Raw genomic sequence first — 22,232 nt, 5'->3', positions numbered from 1 at the left:
AAACAACCCTGAGATTTCACCTTACACCCATGAGAATGGCCAAGATCAAAAACTCAAGTGACAACACATGCTGGAGAGGTTGTGGAGAAAGGGGAACCCTTCTCCACTGCTGGTGGGAATGTAAACTTGTACAACCACTCTGGAAATCAATCTGGCGCTTTCTCAGACAACTAAGAATAGCGCTTCCTCAAGATCCAGCCATACCACTACTGGGCATATATCCAAAAGAGGCTCAAGTACACAAAAAGGACATTTGCTCAACCATGTTTGTAGCAGCTTTGTTTGTAATAGCCAGAAGCTGGAAACAACCCAGATGCCCCTCAACTGAAGAATGGATGCAGAAATTGTGGTACATCTACACAATGGAATATTACTAAGCAATGAAAAATAAGGAAATCATGAAATTCGCAGGTAAATGGTGGGATCTGGAAAGGATCATCCTGAGTGAGTTGTCCCAGAAGCAAAAAGACACACATGGTATATACTCACTCATATAGACATACAACATAGGACAAACCCACTAAAACCTGTGCATCTAAAGAAACTAAGCAAGAGAGAGGACCCTAACTAAAATGTCCAATCCCCATCCGGAAAGGCAAAGAGGATGGACATCAGAAGAAGAAGAAAACAGGAAACAACCTAGGAACCTACCACAGAGGGCCTCTGAAAGCCTCTGCCCTTCAGACTATCAAAGCAGATGCTGAGCCTGATGGGCAACTGTTGGGGAGAGTGAATGGAAATTTAGGTAAGAACTGGGAAATAGTAAGAGCTGGAGAGGACAGGGTCTCCACAAGGAGAGCAACAGAACAAGAAAATTTGAACACAGGGAACTTCCAAGAGACTCATACTCCAACCAAGGACTATTCATGGAGATAACCCAGAACCCCTGCACAAATGTAGCCCAGGGCAGTTCAGAGTCCAATTGGGTTACATAGTAATGTGAAGAGGGACTGCCTCTGACATAATCTGATTGGCCTGCTCTTTGATCACCTCCCTCTGGGGGGGAGCAGCCTTACCAGGCCATAGTAGAGGACAGTGCAGCCACTCTTGATGTGAACTGACAGACTAAGATCAGAAAGGAGAGGAGAACCTTCCCTATTAGTGGACTTGGGGAGTGGCATGCAAGCAGAGGGAAGAAGGATGGTGGGATTGGGAGGGGAGGAGGGAGGGGCTTATGGGGGGATGCAGAATGAATAAAGTGTAATTGATGAAAAATTTTTAAAAAAAGGGAAAAAATAATTTAAGAACCTTAAATGACTTTCAAAAGTGGAGGAAAACATGGAGTTAGTCAATTGGCATGGAGCACGTCTCGCCCCTGGGGGCAATGGTCTCCTGAACCTACTCAGACCTCGGACACCACCACTGCTAGTTCTAGAACTGACGCAGGATGTTCCAACGAGGGGGTTAAGGCTTCTCATAATATTTCCTATAAGCCCACACCTGTTTGTCTATATCCCCCATTTTTATTCATTATTAGCCAGATAGAGCCAAGTAATTGTAGTAATGATACTTGCTTTTTTGCCCAATGCTGGAATGCTAGTAAATTTAGGTATGCCCTGGTTACTCGCATGCCTCACTGCGTGCCTGTGCCCGTTGATGCCCCTCACGCTATGACTCTCTTCAGACAGAAAAGGGATCTTGGAACTACAGCCACGATTGTTACTACCATCTCACTGACGGCTGTTGGAGCTACCACCGGGGCATTAGCCATGAGTCATACTGGGCAGACTGCTCAGACCCTGAACAATCATTTAGCCAATGTAGCTCATGACTTAGTTGTACATAAAGGAATTAATGCTCAACTGAAAGGAAGCTTGATGGTGTTCAATCAGAGGATTGACCTCGTGCAGGAGCAAATTGATACCCTATGGCAAATCGCTCAACTTGGCTGTCAATGAAAATATGCTGGACTTTGAGTCACTAGCATATAACATGAGAATTTTTCCTGTGCTGCAAATCTGTCTAAACAATTGTTGAGCTATATTTTAGGTAATTGGACTGGAGAATTCGATACTACTATGGAGCAGCTGAGAGTGGCCATTGTCACGGTAAATTCTACCAGAGTGGACACAGGACTAGCCACAGGATTATCATCATGGATTGCTGCAGCCATGAATCATCTGAAGGAATGGGCGGTCATGGGAGCGTTAGCAGGCCTTCTGGTGTTGGTCTCCTTGGTTTGCCTGTGGTATATATGCAAGATTAGAGTCTCACAACAGTGTGATGCAGCCATGATCATTCAGGCCTTTACAGCCATTGAAGCAGGACATTCGCCCCAAGCATGGTTGGATACCATAAAAAGCTAAAATGTTACGCTCAGGATGCGAGGCTAAGCACTGCACTCAGGGTCAGCCACTTTGGACCCAGAGAAGAGCATGTCTGGTTGCATGCGGGCTGATGCCCCAGGTCCCGCCTCTGAGAAAAAGGTATCGGACGAGTCTGATGCTCTTTGGGTGGATGACACCTAAATGAACATCGGTACAAAGTCCCAATTTATTTCTAATATCAGAGATCAGACCTCTACTCTTACCTGATGCGTCTAAAACAAAAACGGGGAACTGTAGAGAGCTGCGGAATGCTATGCCTTAAAGATGGAGCTGGTTTCCGCCTTCTACCTTCCCGATGATGAGTGCTCTCTGTCACGAACAATTCCACATTTGGCTAAGGCTGAGGATCTGGCTTGCTTCCATGTATGTGGACCTATCTGCATTGCCCATGTGGCATGCCTGGGTTGGCTACCCAGAGGCTATTTAAGCTGTGGGCTGGCTTTCCCCAGGGTCAGATGATTGTTCAAGGTTCCTGAATAAAGTGCATTGAAAAAAAAAACAAAAAAACAAACAAAAAGAAAAAAACACTAAAGTCCAAGTGGATCAAAGACCTCAACATAAAACCAGACACATTAAATCGGCTAGAAAAATAAAGTGGGGAATACCCTAGAAATCATTGGCATGAGAAAACAGGAGAAAACTTCCTGAACAGAACACCAACAGCACAGGCTCTAAGATCAACAATCAATGGGACCTCATGAAACTGAAAAGCTTCTGTAAACCAAAGGACACCGTCATCAAAACAAAACTACTACCTACAGATTGAGAAAGAATCTTCACCAACCCTTTATCTGACAGAGGACTCATATCCAGTATATATAAAGAACTAAAGAAGCTAAAAATCAGCAAACCAAGTAATCCAATTAAAAAAGGGGGAACAGAGCTAAACAGAGAATTTTCTGTAGAGGAATATCGAATGGCAGAGAAACACTTGAAGAAATGCTCAACCTCATTAGCCATTAGGGAAATGCAAATCAAAACGACCCTGAGATTTCACCTTACACCCATCAGAATGGCCAAGATGAAAAACTCAAGTGACAACACATGTTGGAGAGGTTGTGGAGAAAGGAGAACCTTCCTCCACTGATGGTGGGAATGTAAACTTGTACAACCACTCTGGAAATCAATCTGGTACTTTCTCAGACAACTAAGAATAGCACTTCCTCAAGATCCAGCCATACCACTCCTAGGCATATATCCAAAAGAGGCTCAAGTACACAATAAGGACATTTGCTCAACCATGTTTGTATCAGCCTTATTTGTAATAACCAGAAGCTGGAAACAGCCCAGATGCCCCTCAACTGAAGATTGGATGCAGAAATTGCAGTACATCTACACAATGGAGTATTACTCTGCACAATGAAAAATAAGGAAATCATGCAATTTTCAGATAAATGGTGGGACCTGGAAAGGATCATCCTGAGTAAGCTGTCCCAGAAGCAGAAAGACACACACGATATATACTCACTCATATAGACTTATAGGATAAACCTAAAATCTGTCCATATAAAGAAACTAATCAAGAGAGAGGACTCTGATTAAAATGTTCAATCCCCATCCCGAAAGGCAAAGGATGGACATCAGAAGAAGAAAGCAGGAAACAACCTAGGAACCTGCCACAGAGAGCCTCTGAAAGGCTCTGCCCTGCAGACTATCAAAGCAGACGCTGAGACTTTATGGCCAACTGTTGGGCAGAGTGCATGGAATCTTATGTAAGAAGTGGGAAATAGTAGGTTATGGAGAGGACAGGAACCCCCACAAGGAGAGCAACAGAACTAGAAGATTTGAACACAGGGGTCTTCCCAGAGGCCCATACTCCAACCAAGTACCAGGCATGGAGATAACCTAGAACCCCTACACAGATGTAATCCATGGCAGTTTAGTGTCTAAGTGGGTTACATAGTAATGGGAAGAGGGACTGCCTCCGACACAATCTAATAAGGCCTGCTCTTTGATCACCTCCCCCTGAGGGGAGAGCAGTCTTACCAGGCCACAGAAGATGACAATGCAGCCACTCCTGATGTGATCTGATAGACTAAGATCAGAAGGAAGGAGAGGAGGACCTCCCCTATCAGTGGACTTGGGGAGGGGCATGCATGAAGAAGGGGGAGGGAGGGTGGGATTGGGAGGGGAGGAGGGAGGGGCTTATGGGGGGATACAAAGTGAATAAAGTGTAAAAAAATAATAATAAAATAAATGGGGTATGGAGCTAAACACAGGATTCTCTGTTGAAGAATATATGGCAGAGAAACACTTAAAAAGTTGCTCAACATCCTTAGTCATTAGAGAGATGCAAACCTAAACGACCCTAAGATTTCACCTTACACCCATCAGAATGGCTAAGATCAAAAACTTCAGTGACAACACATGCTGGAGAGGTTGTGGAGAAAGGGGAACCCTCCTCCACTGCTGGTGAGAATGAAAACTTGTACAACCACTTTGGAAATCAATCTGGTGCTTTCTCAGACAATTAGGAATAGTGATTCCTCAAGATCTAGCTATACCACTCCTAGGCATACATCCAAAAGATGCTGAAGTACACAACAAGGACATTTGCTCAACCATGTTTGTAGCAGCTTTATTGGTAATAGCCAGAACCTGGAAACAACCCAGATGTCCATCAACCGAGGAATGGATATAGAAATTGTGGTACTTTTACACAACAGAATACTACTCAGCAATTAAAAACAAGGAAATCATGAAATTTGCAGGCATATGGTGGGATCTAGAAAAGATCATCCGGAGTGAGGTATCCCAGGAGCAGAAAGACACACACGGTATATTCTCACTTTTAAGTAGGTACTAGGTCTATAAGATAGGATAAACATACTAAAATCTGTACACCTAAAGAAGATAAACAAGAAAGAGGACCCAAGGTAAAATGATCAATCCTCGCTTCGAAAGACAAATGGGATGGACATTGGATGTAGGAGAAAACAAGTAACAGGACAGGAGCCTACCACAGAGGGCCTCTGAAAGACTCTACCTAGCTGTGTATCAGAGCAGATATTAAGACTCATAACCAAACCTTCAACAGAGTGCAGAGAATCATATGAAAGAAGGGGGAGTTATTATGACATGGAGAGGACAGGAGCTCCAGAAGGACCAAATATATCAGGGCACAGGGGTATTTTATGATACTGTTTCTCCAACCAAGGACCATGTATAGATATAACCTAGAATCCTTGCTTGAATGTAGCCCATGATAGCTCAGTATCCAAGTGGGTACCCTAGTAAGGGGAATGGGGACTATTTCTGACATGAACTCAATGGCTGGTTCTTTGACACCTCCCCCCACCAAGGGAGGAGCAGCCTTGCTAGGCCACAGAGGAGGACACTGCAGCCAATCCTGAAGAGACCTGGTAAGCTAGGGTCAGATGGAAGGGGAGGAGGAACTCCCCTATCAGTGGACTTAGAAAAGGGCAGGAAGGAGCTGAGGGAGGGAGGGTGGGATTGGGAGGGAATGAGGAAGGGGGCTACGGCTGGGATACAAAGTAAATAACCTGTGATTAATATTAAAAAAAATAAAAATTATTACAAAAAAATCCCAAACATCTCCCTGCTTTAAAAAAAAAAAAAAAAAAAAAACCTGAATGGAACTGTTACCAAATAACTGCTAGTAGTCTAAGATAACAAAGCAGCAGCAGGTCAAAATATTCATGTTCCCAGATCCCTAGCCAGGTCTTATAGAGGCATTTTCTCAATTGAGGTTTCTCAGTAGCCCTTTGAGTTCTAGCAAGTGCTAAGGCGAAGACACTCCTTTGAGAAGTTCACACCTATGCTTCCTGGGGTGCCTTATTCTTCCCCAACTCTGCCCAACTCTCCGCTGTTAATAAACTCCAACTCTGCTTCACACTGGCTCATCTCAACATTATTTTCTATGACAAAAATCCAAGAAGCAACTTTACTGAGTGGAGGTCCCTAATAGATTAAGAGAAGTCTTCAGGCTGTTGGTCGCAGTTCTTAGTTGCGTTACCTACTACACCACAGATGAAACAGGTTGTGTTTCCCATCTCTAAGTAGAATGATCATAAATACCTCTGAGCATCAACAAATAGTTAGCAGAATAGAATCAGCACTTATGCTTACCAACTGGGCCAGGCATGTAATAAATATCTTCAGACTACATAGTTTATTCTGATCTCGGCATTCCACATTATGCTTTAATCCATATTATATGACTTTCTTAATACAAATTCTCTGGTGGAAACCCAAGAGTAAATGCACAACAACACCCACACACATTATAAATGTAACATGGCACCATGCCTTGATCAATGTTACTGAGCTGTAATGGAGTATTTCAGATCTAATAGCAATAAATATTTTAAACACCTCTCACTGATAATTTTTTATAAATTAAAGCACACCCATATATAAGCATCTCCTTCGTACGTCTCAAATATTGTTTCCATCCCCAAGGGAATTCTTCCACTTCCTAAACTAATTAGCGAAGTAATTAGGTCCTGTCTTAACTAATAAATTATGGTTTAACAGTCATCTGTTTCAATTTCTTTCCAGTTGCTGTGATAAAATACCCCAAGCCTCCCTACCACACACACACACCAAAAAAAAAAAAAACAAAAAACAAAACAAAACAAAACAAAAAACAGGAGAAAAAACTTCAGAGTCCTAGGTTATAGTCCATCACTGGCAAGAAGTCAAGACATCAGTAACTTAAAGCAGCTAGTCACAACCCTAGTCAAGAACGGGGTGAGAAGGAACGCACACAGGCTTCCTCGTGCTCAGCTCGGCTTCTTCACTGTTACACAGTCTAATGGGCTGGGTGAGTCTCTACACATCAACTACATAAGCAAAGCAATCCCCCAGGCCAATCTAATCTAGACAATCTCCAAATGACACTAGCTTGTGTCAAGATTCCAATACATCAGTAACCCTCAGAGAAAGCTCTGGCAGGCTATAAGCGCAGGAGGGCCCAGAAATTCCACTTCCTCTAGATAGACCAACAACTTCATGAGCCCAGCAGACATCAAGACAGTGTCAACTAGTAAAAGCATACTTCCACACCTCAGGGATAGGCTGAGAGCACATGCACCCTGCGTGGGGCAACCCCGCACCTTCCACCTTTCTCTACTCCTGGGCTACCAAGCCAGCTCTCCCGCCCCAGAAGTGCAGGATAGACTGCAGCAGCCACGTCCTAACAGAGCGGTCAATCCCAGCTCCAACCCCAACACCCTCTCTCCGGCGCTAATCAGCATCAGTGGCCCTACCTAGGTCAGCGCAGCACCTCTTAATCGGCTTCTTCCGGCCTCCCATCAACCCCAGGTCCGCTCCCAACAAGCCAGACCCACCCACCCCACAATGTCCCTCTGACCGCACTACATTCTGGACAAACCTCCATGTCAGAGATGCTACCAGGGCGCCAAAAAGACCGGACACTGGCCCAACTTTAGAGAAGATGGCCACACAGTGGAGTCGCACAGGCGCAGAAGAAACGCGGAAGCGCCCTTCCCAGAGTCCCTGTTTGTGACATTGCCGCTGACGAGACTACATTTCCCACAATTCTGTGCGAAGGACTTTCAGGAAGTCGTGGAAAGTGATTTGTAGAGTTCCTGTCTCAGTGTTGGGCTGTTCATTAAAGAAAGTGCGTAGAAACAAGCCACCTCTGCCTGTGGACAGCCACAGGGAGTCAGGCTGCCGCGGTTAAAATCACGGGTTCTCAGAATGAGATGTTTGAATGTGAGTTGAACCTTTGACAGCAATGTTTATTAGGTATACTGGATACTTTGGGTCCGTATGTTGTAATATTAAAACTCGACCTGCTTACTACAATTTTTTTTTAAATATTAAAAATTCTTTCCAACTTTGTATGCAGATATTTAGAGATCTATTTCGGGAGATTAAGTCTTTTAATAATAACAGCCATTTGCAGTGGGGAAGCGGGAATATGCAATCCAGCAGCAACCCACAAAACAAAGGAAATTTCTTTTGGAGTAGACAGAGGGGAAACCCATTGTTTATCAGATTAACGGAGGTCCTCATTTGAGGTTGTAATTTGGGAAGTTGGTGCTATCGCTCTAACCTACCTAGATGCTATTATACCTAGGAGTTTAGCAATTGAAAGACAGTAGATAGGATAAAAGGCTGATACCTGTTGAGGGCGGCTACTGTCTCTTTTGAAGTGTTGAGATCAATCTATGTCCTACTCATATTGTGTAAAAGGAGGCTGTCATGCTGTGCCTAGCCCGGAGTTCCCTTTGAGGGTGGAGTACGCACCCTGAGTGAACAAGTGACATCTGTCTGGCTGGATTTTCCTCCACATTAAACTTGATCAGTGTTCAATCTCAGTTCTCAGTACGTTCCCTGATCCTGTTGTGAGGGCTTCTTAGATCAAAAGCAACTCAAACACCAGCTCAATGCAGATGACAAAAATTTATTGTAACCAAGCCACTTCTGATCAATTAGGGACACAGAACAGACTCAAGAGGTGAAGTGTGACCCCAAGCCAGAAGGTTACAGACCTATTGATCTTGAAAACCATAAATATCTGTGCCAAGTTACAGTTACATTTTCCCATCACTCAGGATTTAGGGATAGAGGACTTCCCTGGGAACATGTCTTTGTTGTACACTTATCCCGTATCCATTGATTGGGTTATTCAACTGTGTCCAGGCAATTTGCCTAGCAAACATGCCTCAACCTACCAACCAGGATGTCAGTTACCCATGTACATCTCTCTTTCTGCCAACCAGGTTGACAGTTACCCAGACAGGTCTTGGGAACTTAAACTTTATTTGACCCCTATTCAAAAGGGAAGTTTTATTCAAAATGGCTTCATTTGGTTCCTTCTTACAATCCTGAAATTGCTCCTAAGTAAAGTGTTGAAAACCAAGGGTGTCCTCCTTGAACTTTTCTCACCACCCCCAACTCAGAGTTGAGAAACAATTATATCCTGAATACAAAGGCTTCAGAATTATGTTCCTGAGAACATAAAATGAACTGTGTATTGATCCAGGACATTCTCTTCCTATGGAAGAAGAAGGTAGGCTGTCTTGGCTATTTGGGAGGGACCATCCAATTTCTACCACGGTCTTGGCCACAGATGTTAAATATCCTACCCAGGACCCCCCATTGGAATAACAATCTCAGGAACCATCAAGAACATATGAGTGATCTGAGGGAGCTTATCAAGGAGTCAGGGATTCAGTCGACAGATAATAAATCATGAAGAAGGTCTTTAATATTCAACAGAGGAAGGAGGAAAATCTGACCAAATTCTTAGAAAGGCTTAAAAATGAAATGACAAAGTTAATATGAAAGACTCCTTAAGTCAAGAAATGTAACATTATTTCATGACTAATAAATCATTAGACATCTCTAAAAAGCTCCAAAGATAGAAAACTAGACAGAGGAATGGGGAATTACTTGAGAAGTTCAGAAAGTTATTCTGAGAAGGGATGGAAGAATTCCAATGACAGTGACCACTAAAACAGAAAAAGAAGCAATTTAAAAATTCATAAGGAGGCATAAAAGTCTCTGACTAGCTAAAGCAACCTCAAGTAGAAAGAGCATTGTTAGAAGTAACACAATGCCTAACCTCATCTTATATTACAGAGTCACAGTAACACAAATTACAAGGCACATCTCAGAAACAGACATGTAACGCAGTGTAGTAAAATACAAGTCATAGAAACAAACCAAATGGTGAAAGTCCCAGGTTTTGGAAATGCTATCAAAAACATATACTGAAGAAAATTGTTGAAAGTTGGTCTGGTGCTATGTGTTTCTAATATTAAATACTGACCCCCAAGATCTGGTTGCTATCCAGACAAGCACTTTCTTACATACACCAAGTGATGTTATGTAAGCCTTTCTCCCCAATTTAAAGTTGGTTGGTAAATAAAGTAGCTGTTAGCCTATATCTGGGCAGAAGAGAAGTAGGCTAAGCTTAGGTTCCTGGGCCTTGGGGTCAAAGAGGGACCAACAAGGAAGGCCAGGAGGAGAAGAGAAGCAGAATATGTAGCAAAAAGAGGGGAAACCAAAGAGAAGGAAGTCACCATGGGGCAGTATGGACCATGAACATGTGGCTATGAGGGCTGGCCTGATGGAACAGAAGCAGTTCAGCCAAGAACAATTTTGGAAAATAAGTTTGAGCTGTGTATCTGGGGAATAGAAAAATGGCTTAGTTATAGTTTTTATAATTCTAAAGGTTCTGTCTCAATTATTTAAGAACTAGCTTGGGTAGAGAAATCTCAAGAGTGTAGTGTCCCTTCCACATCAGAAAATACTTCTTTAAGAAATGATGCTGGGAAACCTGGATTCCACATAGAGGAGAATGCAAGTAGATCCACATCTCTGACCCTGCTGAGAAAAATCAAAGATCAAAGATTTTAAACTTCCAAATTACAAGGATAGGTAACCAGATTCCAGTAGCATAAGAAATATTCATTGGCATTAACAAATGGGATCATATGTCTTTTGCTTCTCCATGGGGTGGGGAACACCACTAATAATGGAAGAAATAACAGTGACAATTCTTAGCCAACTATATCAGATTGCTTAATATCAATAAAACACAAACTGAATGCAAGAACACACCAAAGATATCATCCATCATGACCAAGTAGACTTTATCCCAAGAATGCATGGGTGGTTCAATATATGGAAATCCATCAATGTAACCAATGATATAAACAAACTGAAAAAAAAACAAATAATGATCTACTTAGTTATCAAAAAAGCATTTGACAAAATCAAATACCTGTTCATGTTTAAAGTATTGGAGAGATCAGGGATGCATGGCACATACCTAAACATAGTAAAGGCAGTATACATTAAGCCTATAGCCAACATCAAACTTAATAGAGAGAAACTGAAAATCAATTCCACTGAAATCAGGAACAAGGCAAGGCTGCCCACTTTCTTCAACATAGTACTTGAAGTCCTAGCTGGAGCATTAAGACAGCTAAAGAAGATCAAGAAGATACAAATTAGAAAGTAAGAGGTCAAAGTATCACTATTTGCTGATGGAATAACAGGATACATTAGTGATCCCAGAATTTTATCAAGGAACCCTTACAGCTGATAAACACCTTCAGCAAAGTGGCTGGATAAAAAAAAATTAAATAAAAAAAAATCAGTATAAAAAAGCAAAAGGGCTGAGAAAGAAATAAGGGAAACAACACCCTTCACGGTAGCCACAAAAACAGAAAGTATCTTGATGTAACTCTAACCAAGCAAGTGAAAGACTTGAAAAAAAGTTTCAAGTCTCTGAAGAAAGAAATTGATGAAGCTATCAGAAAATGGAAAGATCTCCCATGCTCATGGATCAGTAAGATTAACATAGTAAAAATGGCCATCTTACCAGAAGCACTCTACAGATTCAGTGCAATTCCCATCAAAATACCAACACAATTCTTTACAGACGTTGAAAGAACAATTCTCAAATTCATATGGGGAAAAAAAAGAACAGCTAAAACATTCCTGTACAGTAAAATATCTTTTGAAGGTATCTCCATTCCTAATCTCAAGCTGTACTAAAGAGCAACAGAAATAAAAACAGCATGGTACCGGCATAGAAACAGAAAGGTAGATCAATGGAACCGAACAGAGGACCCAGAAATAAACCCACACACTTATGGACACCTGATCTTTGACAAAGATGCCAAAACCATACAATGGAGAAAAGATAGCATCTTCAACAAATGGTGCTAGTCTGACTGGATATCTACATGTAGAAAAATGCAAATAGATCCATGCTTATCACCCTGCATGAAAATAAAGTACAAGTGGATCAAAGACCTCAACATAAAACCAGACACACTTAATCTGTTAGAAGAAAAGCTTCGAAGAAGAGCCTTGAACTCATTGGCACAGGAGAAAACTTCCTGAACAGAACACCAACAGCACAGGCTCTAAGATCAACAATTAATAAACGAGACCATCTGAAACTGAAAAGCTTCTGTAAAGCAAAGGACACTGTTAACAGAACAAAATGACAGCCTACAGACTGGGCAAAGGCCATCACCAACACTACATCCAACAGAGGGCTAATATCCAAAATATATAAAGAACTCAAAAAAATTATACACCAACAAACCAAATAACCCAATTAAAAATGGTATACAGAGCTAACCAGAGAATTCTCTGCAGAGGAACATCAAATGGCAGTGAAACACTTAAAGAAATGCTCAAGATCCTTAGTCATCAGGTTAATGCAAATCAAAACGACTCTCAGATTCCATCTTACACTTATCAGAATGGCTAAGATCAAAAACACAAGTGACAGCACATGCTGGCAAGGATTTGAAAAGGGGAACCCTCCTCCATTGCTGGTGGGAGTGCAAATAGATTTCTGAGTTCAAGGCCAGCCTGGTGCAGAGCAAGTTCCACAGAGAGAAAAACTTAGGCCCGGGTAGGGTATGGTGGTACTTGCCTTTAATCGCAGCACTCAGGAGAAACAGGCATGCAGATCTCTGAAATCTAGTCAGTTCGGCTGAATCAGTTAGCTGAGAGGCAGTGAGTGGAGTTAAGTTCATGGCAGTTCAATTCATGGAATTGAGAGGTAGTTTTACCGGAAGAGTTTTACAGAGAAAGGATGAAGAGAGAATAAGCTAGACACAGCTGAAGACAGAACAAGTCAAAGAATGAGAAGGAGCCAGAAGAGTAGAACAGATTACTAGAGTTTGAGGCCAAGCAGAGCAATTCACTCAAAGCTGAGAGAAGCCAGTTTGAATCAGTCATCTTGGAAAGGAGTTTGAGCCAGAACAGCTGAGTTAAACTAGCCAGCCAGAGTTCAAAAAGAGCAAGAAAGGGTAAGCTTACCAGCAGTAAGTCTCAGAGGCTGAAAATATTCTAGGCCTAGATTAGATTGTATGGAGGCTAGAAGCTTCCAGGACTAGGTCTAGGTTAGCAGACAGAGGTGGTAAGCCTCAGAGATGACAAATCAGGCAAATGAAATTTACTTTGCAGGAATTGTTTTTAAATGAGATGCAATAATAAATGAATGTGCATCTTAGTATGTTCCTGAATACCATTAAATAATATTTTTTGTCTTTTTATCTTTATTAGTTTATTCACTTTTTATCCCTACAGCTCCCTTCCTTCTGCCCTCCCTATTCCACCCTCCTTCCCTCATTAAATATTAAATACTATTAAAAGCACATAATTCATAAAATAAACCTTTATATACTTTTATAAACAATGTATTATGATGCATGAATAATGATACTAGAATTAGCATCAAAATATTGAAAAAATAATTTGTCAGAGAAGAGTTCTACAAAGATCAGGTGTTCTGGTGTAATTTTGTGCATTATAAAATGTTTTGTTGACCATTGATAATGAGAAGTCAGGTATTTCAAAATTACTTTGTATTTTAGCAGTTCTCTTTTATTCTCAAGTTTCTTTGAAAACATATTTCAACAGTTCTCCCAAAGGTAAAGCTTATCTTGTTATAATTGCATATTTCAGCCAATGTGAATGACTACAAGAAGTGTGTGCACTGTGAGACTGAAGAGGTTCTAGAGTAAATATTTCTTAGAATTTGAAATAAAATACAAGAGTCAAAAAGAGCATAACTTTATTTCAACAAAACAAAAGATATAAAATTAATAATGATAAGTGGATGGAAAATGATATAAAAGATAATATGCTACAAATTACCTCTTTGATAAACCCCATGAGAAAAAGCAATTTGGAGAAAAAAGAGTTTCTTTCATCTTACACACTACAGTCCACCATGAAAGGAATCTAAGACAGGAACTAAAGGCAGAAACCTGAGCAATGTTATGGAGGAATGCTGTTTACTGGCTTATTCCCAGTCTCATTTTCAGTTTCTTTTCTTATACTGCCCAGACCCACAGCCTAGAGATGGTATTGTATGTAGTGGACATTTTGGTTTCTTTAAAAATTCAGTTATGTTATGTTTTTATTTTAATCCCAAGTGTGATATATGGGACTGCTTTTAGTTTGTTCACAGCTGATGATTGTCTTCTGAGGGGCATGGTCTTTGCCAGCCAGAGATAATTAAATTCTAAGGACTCTGAGGGGGCCCAGAGAGGAAAAGAATATTTCAAGGAGAAATTCTAAAGAGACAATGCTCCGAGGAAAAAAGCTGCTACTCCCCCTGCTACTCTCAGTTGCTGTTGTTGAAGTTTGATGAGAAGTTGGAGATATGTGAAATGAAGACTGGACTTGCCCCAGTGAACCCAACAACCCTAGCCAGCAGGAAGCAGGTAAAGAGGTATATGTCCTCCATCCCTTCTAACATTCTTTCTTAGGGTAAGGGTGTTGGAAGGGAGTTAGAGATATAAGGAACCCCAAATAAAATAAACTCCAAAAACAATTGTCCACAATGGGCTGGACCCTGCTGCATTGATTGCAACTCAAGAAAATGTAACTGTCACACTCACAGGCCAATCTGATAGAGATGATTCTTCACTTAAAGTTGCCTCTTCCTAGATGTGTCAGGTGGACAGCCAAGATTAGCCTTCACACCTATGGTAGTTTTTTAACTCAGGGGGAAAAAGTAACCTGGGTAAGGTGGTGCATGCCTTTAATCCCAGCACTCAGGAGGCGGAGGCAGGAGGATTGCTGTGACTTTGAGGCCAGCCTGGTCTACAGAGCAAGTCCAGGACAGCCAAGACAACACAGAGAATCCCTGTCATGAAAATAAATAAATAAATAAATAAATAAATAAATAAATATAAACTTAGTTAAATAAAAAAAAAACCATAATTCTAAACACAACATTAACAACGCACTAAGAATTTCATATTCTAATAATGTATTATATGACTATGGGGGAAAATACTAAAGTCTTAGACTCCATCTTGTTCTGATAAAATCACCCAAAGTTATCTTTTTGCTTTTCAAAACTGAGTTTCTAATTTGGATTTATAACATATTGATGTCTTCACAGATGAGCTATCATCACGATTCCAAAGTCTCTAATGAGTTTTTCTATCACACCAAATATTTCTCTATGAATTATAAGCAGCATTTGATGCTTTCCTCAATTCTATACAGTTCATGGAATATGTCTCTTATAATAATTCCCTTATGTCTCTTAAGATTTGCATGATGTACAAATCTGATTACACAGTGCTTTTTCCTATAATAGTTTGCTTTTCTCAGTTTTATTTATTTGACAATGTTTCTTCCCAAGACATTACGCATGTATAAAGTTCTATTAGAATTCACTCATAGTTAATGAGGATTTCCCACATTACTTGCATTTGTAGAATTTCTCTAAAATGTTTGATATTGCATAATTATAGAATGTTCAATACAGCCATCTTCTTCACCATTACAAGATCTCTCCAGTATATAATGGTGAATGTTGAGTAAGGATTAAACTGTTATTAAAGCCCTTCCCTTATCTATTCATTTCTAAAGTTTCTCTCATATGAATTCTTTAGTGTTGAGTTATCAATAAACAATTATGGAAGCGTTTGCAACAGTGTTTGGAATAATCTGGATTTTTCTCTACAATGAATTCTGCAGTTTTGAGTAAAGTTTGAACAATTTTGAAAGGCTTTGACACATTGTTCACATTTGTAGGGTTTCTCTCCAGTGTGAAATTCTTCATGTTGAGCAAGACTTGAAGTATAATTAAAGGCTTTGCCACAGTCTTTGCATTTGTAGGGTTTCTTTCTGGTATGAATTCTCTGATGTTTTGACAGCATTGAATGAATATTAAATGTCTTTCCACATTCATCACAGTTGTAAGGTTTCTCTCCAAAGTGAATTCTCTGATGTCTAGAGAGCGTTGTGAAAACACTAAAGGCTTTGCCACATTTTTCACATTTGTAGGGTTTCTCTCCAGTATGAACTCTCCGGTGAACAATAAGGCCTGAACAATTAGTAAAAGGTTTGCCACACTCTTCACATCTGTAGCGCTTCTCTCCAGTATGGACTCTTTGATGTTTAACCAGATATGAAGAACATTTAAAAGCTTTGCCACATTCTTCACATTTGTAGGGTTTCTCTCCAGTATGGATTCTGTGATGCTTGCTCAGATATGAAGAACACTTAAAAGCTTTGCCACACACTTCACATTTATAGGGTTTCTCTCTGGTATGAATACTTTGATGCTGCTTAAGGCGGGAAGAATAATTAAAAGATTTGCCACATTCTTCACATGCATGGGGTTTCTCTCCAGTATGTATTTTTTGGTGTTGAATTAAATTATAAAAATTACTAAAGGCTTTCTCACATTCTTTACATTTATAGGGTTTTTCTCTACTATGTGTTTGCTGGTGTTTCATAAAAGTTGAAAAAATGCTAAAGGGTTTACCACATTCTTCACATCTGTAAGGTTTCTCTCCACTGTGGACTCTTTGATGCTTACCCAGATATGAAGAACACTTAAAAGTTTTGCCACATACTTCACATTTGTAGGGTTTCTCTTCAGTATGGATCTTTTGATGCTTACCCAGATATGAAGAACACTTAAAATCTTTGCTACAGACTTCACATTTGTAGGGTTTCTCTCTGGTATGAATACTTTGATGCTGCTTAAGGCGGGAAGAATAGTTAAAGGATTTGCCACATTCTTTACATGTGTATGGTTTCACTCCAGGATGAATATTTTGGTGTTGAATTAAATTATAACAATTATTAAAGATTTTCTTGCATTCTTTGCGTTTATAGGGGGGATTTTCTCCCCTATGTATTTGCTGGTGTTTCATGAAAGTTAAACAAATGCTAAAGGCTTTCCCACACTCATCACATTCATATGGTTTCTCTCCAGTATGCGTTCTCTGGTGGTAAATAAGGTTTACAGAACAGTAAAAGGCCTTGCCACATTCCTTGCATTTGTAGGGTTTCATGCCAGTATGGATTCGCCGATGCTTATACAGATAAGAAGAACAGCTAAAGGCCTGCCCACAGTCATCGCATTTATAGAGTTTCTCTCCTCTATGAATTTGTTGGTGCTGGTTCAGGCTGGAAGAACAGTTAAAAGCTTTGCCACATTCTTTGCATTTGTAGGGTTTCTCTCCAGTGTGAATTCTCTGGTGCTGTTTAAAGCTGGAAGAATAGTTAAAAGGTTTGCCACTTTCTTCACATGCACAGAGTCTCTCTCCAGTATGAATTCTTTTATGTTGAATAAGGACTGAGTTCCTATCAAAGACCTTCCCACGGTCTTTACATTGATAGGTTTTTGATCCTGTTTAAAAAAAAGTATTGAAATATCAGTAAAAGCATACCACCACACTTTATATTTATACTGCTTACTCTTAATATGAATACTTAAAAATTGTGATTTCATTTTGACACAAAATTAAGCATCATATAAATGCAAAAGTATAGACATTTGCACACTCATATTCCCAGTAGCCTCATTCAGAAACTACAGGTATAAGCAACATAATCCGCTGCTATACTGAGACGATGAAGACAGTGTGAACAAACAAATATGGAAAACTATTAAAGTTAAATAGCCAGACTTGATATAACACCTAACTAAAAACTTCTTAAAGGGCATTGTATTGATAGTCTTAAATGGAAACTCAAAGTTGGAAAACACGTCAAACAGGGAGTCAATGGCAATTGTGTTAGGTTAGTTGGAGGTAAAATTCAAAATATTTTTAAGTATATGGTTTAAGTTTTCAAAGCTATGAAATTATATAAAGATTGCTGTATAACACATTTAAACAGATTTATGAAATCTTTAAGACAATGATAAATTTTGCTGACAATGACATAAAAAACTTAAAAATAAAATTATTAAAACCTTTTTAGTTCATCTAGAAGTGATATAAGTTCTGATAGGGGAACATATCTGTCAGTAAATACAAAAGTTACATAAGTTCTGGGAACACTCATTTAGAAGGCTACAACAACTATTGAGTAACCAATGAAGAGACGTCATACATAAAGCTTGAAATTAGGAATAATATTTTATAGTCAAATGATAACATCACTTTCAAAAGATCTACACATCTTAATGTCATACATTATCCTTAAAAAATACAGTAATCAAGTGTCATCTAGAAAATATATTGGGCACAGGGAAGCACATTATCATATAATATAAAGAAGTGTAGACTTAAAAATCAAACACAGATAATAGAGTTGCAAAATAAGAAAAAGAATCATTTTGGGATAAATGACTATTTTGAAAGACTATCAAAAATATACTAAACAAATCTTACCAATATGTATACTTTTCAGCTATGACTACACTGTTACAAAGCACAGAACTTTAAAATACTGTCACTAAGTATGTGGCAAAAATAAATAAATAAATAAATAAATAAATAAGATAAAATAAACACAGCCCTCATAAGATTGCATTATAGGGCCAGCAAGATGGCTCAGAAGGTAAGGAGCACTGACCCCAAGCCTGAACATCTCCTCTGCATCCCTCAACCCACATGGTGAAGGAGAAAATCAACCCTTGAATTTTGCCATCTGCCCTCAAAAGGACCAGTGTCATGTGCACACAATGAGAGCTCTGATGAAACTGGTCAGCTATTGAGCATATAAATGCAATTAGAGGTGCTCATCTGTGGGGTACTGTGTCCCTAAGGCTGTTAGAAATGTGTACATGTTTTCTAATTCATAGAAAGTAAAGACAAGTCTGTTCTAATCTAGACCCTCCCAGGAAAAATAAAAGGACTGGGACCAGGGAGACAGCTCAGCAGTTAACATGCCTGCCACACAAGAACGAGAGAGGACTGGAGTTTGGATAGCCAGAACCTTTGTAAATGCAGGGTGAGGATGGTAGCTAGCTTATCATTCCCGGCTTGGAAGACAGGGAAATCACTAGAGCATACTGGCTAAGGAGACAAGCTCTGAGACCCTGACTGAGAGACCCTGCCTAGGGAGAATAGGGAGAAGAGCCATCAAAACAGAGATTCGCAATATCAATGTTATTGTGGCACAGTCCAGGAAAGGGGAACTGTAGCAAGCAAGCGAGCCTCCTGGAGACACCCACCATTTTTGCATGGCTGCGATGGGTATGCTGTTATGAGGCATGGACCACAGGGATTTTATCTCTGGGTTGCTCCTTGTTGCTGATGTACCTTTCCATGCTTGCCAGTTCTGTATTTCTCATACATCTAGCATGATACAGCTAGAAGTGAGGAAATCCTCACCACCTATATAAGGTCTGGTGTGATTATTTCCTGGGTGACAGCAGACTCATTTGGGCCATTTTCTTGCAAAACAATATGAAAATGAACTTTATAAAATAATGCTGTTTAGATGAATTTATTAATAATTTTATAGAACTCCTGATTTGATTAAAGTAATTTTAAGCCCTTCTGCAGAATAGCAAAAACTGCATAGGTAGTTCTGTGAGACTTCTTGTGTCACAAGCATGTAAACTGCACTAGGAAGAAGAACAGGTTTGGCACAGATTTATTATCAAGAAAAAAATTCATGCTAAGTTAGATCCAGGGATGCAGTCACAAATCTTGATGTGTACCATGATTTTTTAAGGCCACAAACATGGATGATTAACTAATCTAAGTATACAAGACTTCAAAAACAAGTACAAGACAGATCACTGTTTCTGGGTAAAACCCTTGTTAACCTATAGCATAAAAACCTATTGCTTTGAACTTATAATGGCCTTGTGAAATGGAAGATAAATAAAAAACTATTGTCTTGAAATTATATTGAGCTTGTGAAATGAAAGACAGATAAAACTATTGCTTGGAACTTATAATGAACTTTTGGTGCTAAAAGATAGATAAAGACTGTTTAGTCAGATACGAGTTTTAATAGAAAAACATAATCAATAATCCTGCTGTAACTCCCTCTTGTGTAACAAATTTTTGATGATTGCTTTTATGGCTATGAGGTAATTCTTTTTAGATAAATAACTTCGTTTTAGGGAATATAAAAAGGCTAAGAGAGAAAATAAAGTGTGGTTATTGCGGGAGTCGGAGCTTTGCTCCCCCACCATCCATCAAATATGTCTGTCAGTCTGATTGTCTGTATGTCTGTGTGTATGCGTATGTGTATGTATGTGTGAATTTGTTGAAGCACATTAGAGCCTGCCTTTGCTTCATCGACCATATGTGTATGTGTGTGAGTGTGTAATTTTGTTTCCCCTTTTTCTTTTCTCTATCAGCAGCCTATGCCAGAAGCCAGAAGCTCTGGCTCCTCCTCTTCCTTTCTCTTTCAGTTTATTACTTCAACCAGCAAAGACAGCCACCAGAACCTGCAGGTCCAACTGTTAAAGAGTCAAAGAAAGTTCAGAGTTGCTCTGCAGAAGCTGATAACCAGTTACAAAGTACTGGCCCTGAAATGTAAAGAGATATTAGAGCTTTTCACCAGGCATAGTGTTGGCCCCGAGAAGCCCCGAGAAACCAGCTTTTTGGACCCTTTCAGAGACTCTATATCCCACCTGGTTAACCCTGGTGTCAAAGCCAGCCTTTGACATTGGTACACCAAAGCACATTCATACATGTGAACCTGTACACACACATGCCCCAATACACAGGCAAAGATACACATGCAAATTTGAATACAGACAAGAACTCTACATACACAGATACGAGAAAACAAATTAAATAAAGGACGTTGGAAGTCACTGTAAATACATACAAAGCTTCTTGGAAAGGAAGAGGATTATCATGGTAAACATCATGCAGGAAAAAAAAAAAACATTTGCTAGTGAACAATGTCTACCAAAACATAACTTCTCAAAACACATTTTACAAATTGACTTGTGATTTGTAGACTTTGAATGCTTTTCATTCATTCCTACACACCTGAATGAATGGCAGATACTGCTTCATTCTTCACACTCCAAGGCTCTGTACTTTGCTCCAGAAATGTGACCAGGTATGGCTTAGAGAGAGCAAGACCTGTTTGGAAAAAGGAACAAGATGCTTAGGTGTTTTCTCCTGGAAATTAACATTTGAACCCAGTTCTGTGCTTAGAAGGAAAGAAAAAAAGATGATAAAAGATCCTGGAAAATTCTGTCTCTAAACATTTCCTGAGTGACAGGATGCTTAGGAGTCATTTACAGCCTGCACATCCTGAGCCTCATTACAAGGAAAAGTATTAAAGCTAATGGGTGAGACATTTTCTTTAACACACATGTTCTGTGCCTCATCCACTGAGCTTCTGACATTGACCCTACAGGATGAGTACTTTGAAAACAAATCTATAAAAAATAAATCACAAAAAAAGTTCCTTGGCTATATCAGTAATGCTTTTAAACTGGGCATATAAAACAAATCAACACCTGGATAGTGGTGGTACACCCCTTTAATTCCAACACTTAGCAGGCAGAGGGCAGACAAATCTCTGAGTTTGAGGCCAGACTGGTCCATAGAGCGACCCTGTAGTGATCCTACACAGAGAAACCCTGTCTTGAAAAACCAAAAAGAAAGGAGAGAGAGGAAGAGGAGGAGGAGGAGTAGAACCAGAACCAGAACAAGAAGAACAAGAACATAAAAGGAAAAAAGTAAGCAAAAGCACAAGCTCCCATAGGATAGTCTGTCTAGGCAGGGAGGGAGTCACATATTGACTGTGAAATAAGAGCTCACAACGGAAGTGATCCTCACCCAGAAAGACAAGGTTACTGTAATTCTCCAACATCACTTCCTTATACAAGTTCCACTGAGCAGAGTCCAAGCATTCACACTCATCTGCAGAGAAATCAATGGCTACATCTATGAATGACAGAAGTTCCTGAAATAAAATAAATGAATAGCAATTAATTAAATAAGACAATAAAGTAAATACCAAAGTCGGCAAGCTTGCAGTCACAATGCCAAAGGTGAAGGGAGATCTTGAAATATTTCTGAAATTGCTATGTAATGTTAAATAGATTCTTCAAAATGAAGTTTTACTATCTTTACTTAAAAGAAGAGATAATGACATAAGGGCAAATAAACTTACATGAATGTAATTTTATGAAATATAAAGTGTAAAATTTAGGCATCCACAAATACAGGCATTTAGTGTAGTATGCTT

General features: G+C 39.7%; 1 protein-coding gene across 1 annotated transcript in view; it reads right to left on the bottom strand.

Moving 5' to 3' along the window:
• Positions 1 to 22,232, bottom strand: part of LOC110563502 (zinc finger protein 208-like) — a 51,005-nt gene that overhangs the window by 16,789 nt on the left and 11,984 nt on the right. The window contains exons 2-5 of the mRNA XM_060378796.1: positions 21,821 to 21,947; positions 21,020 to 21,115; positions 15,732 to 17,460; positions 7,684 to 7,735 (exon numbers count right to left, since the gene is read on the bottom strand). Of these exons, the coding sequence (XP_060234779.1) occupies positions 7,684 to 7,735; positions 15,732 to 17,460; positions 21,020 to 21,115; positions 21,821 to 21,947 (2,004 nt within the window). The remainder of the gene's footprint in view (positions 1 to 7,683; positions 7,736 to 15,731; positions 17,461 to 21,019; positions 21,116 to 21,820; positions 21,948 to 22,232) is intronic.

This window comes from Meriones unguiculatus, chromosome 3 (genome assembly GCF_030254825.1).
Source record: "Meriones unguiculatus strain TT.TT164.6M chromosome 3, Bangor_MerUng_6.1, whole genome shotgun sequence".
Classification (NCBI taxonomy): Eukaryota; Metazoa; Chordata; class Mammalia; order Rodentia; family Muridae; genus Meriones; species Meriones unguiculatus.
This window is presented reverse-complemented; position numbering and strand designations above follow the sequence as displayed.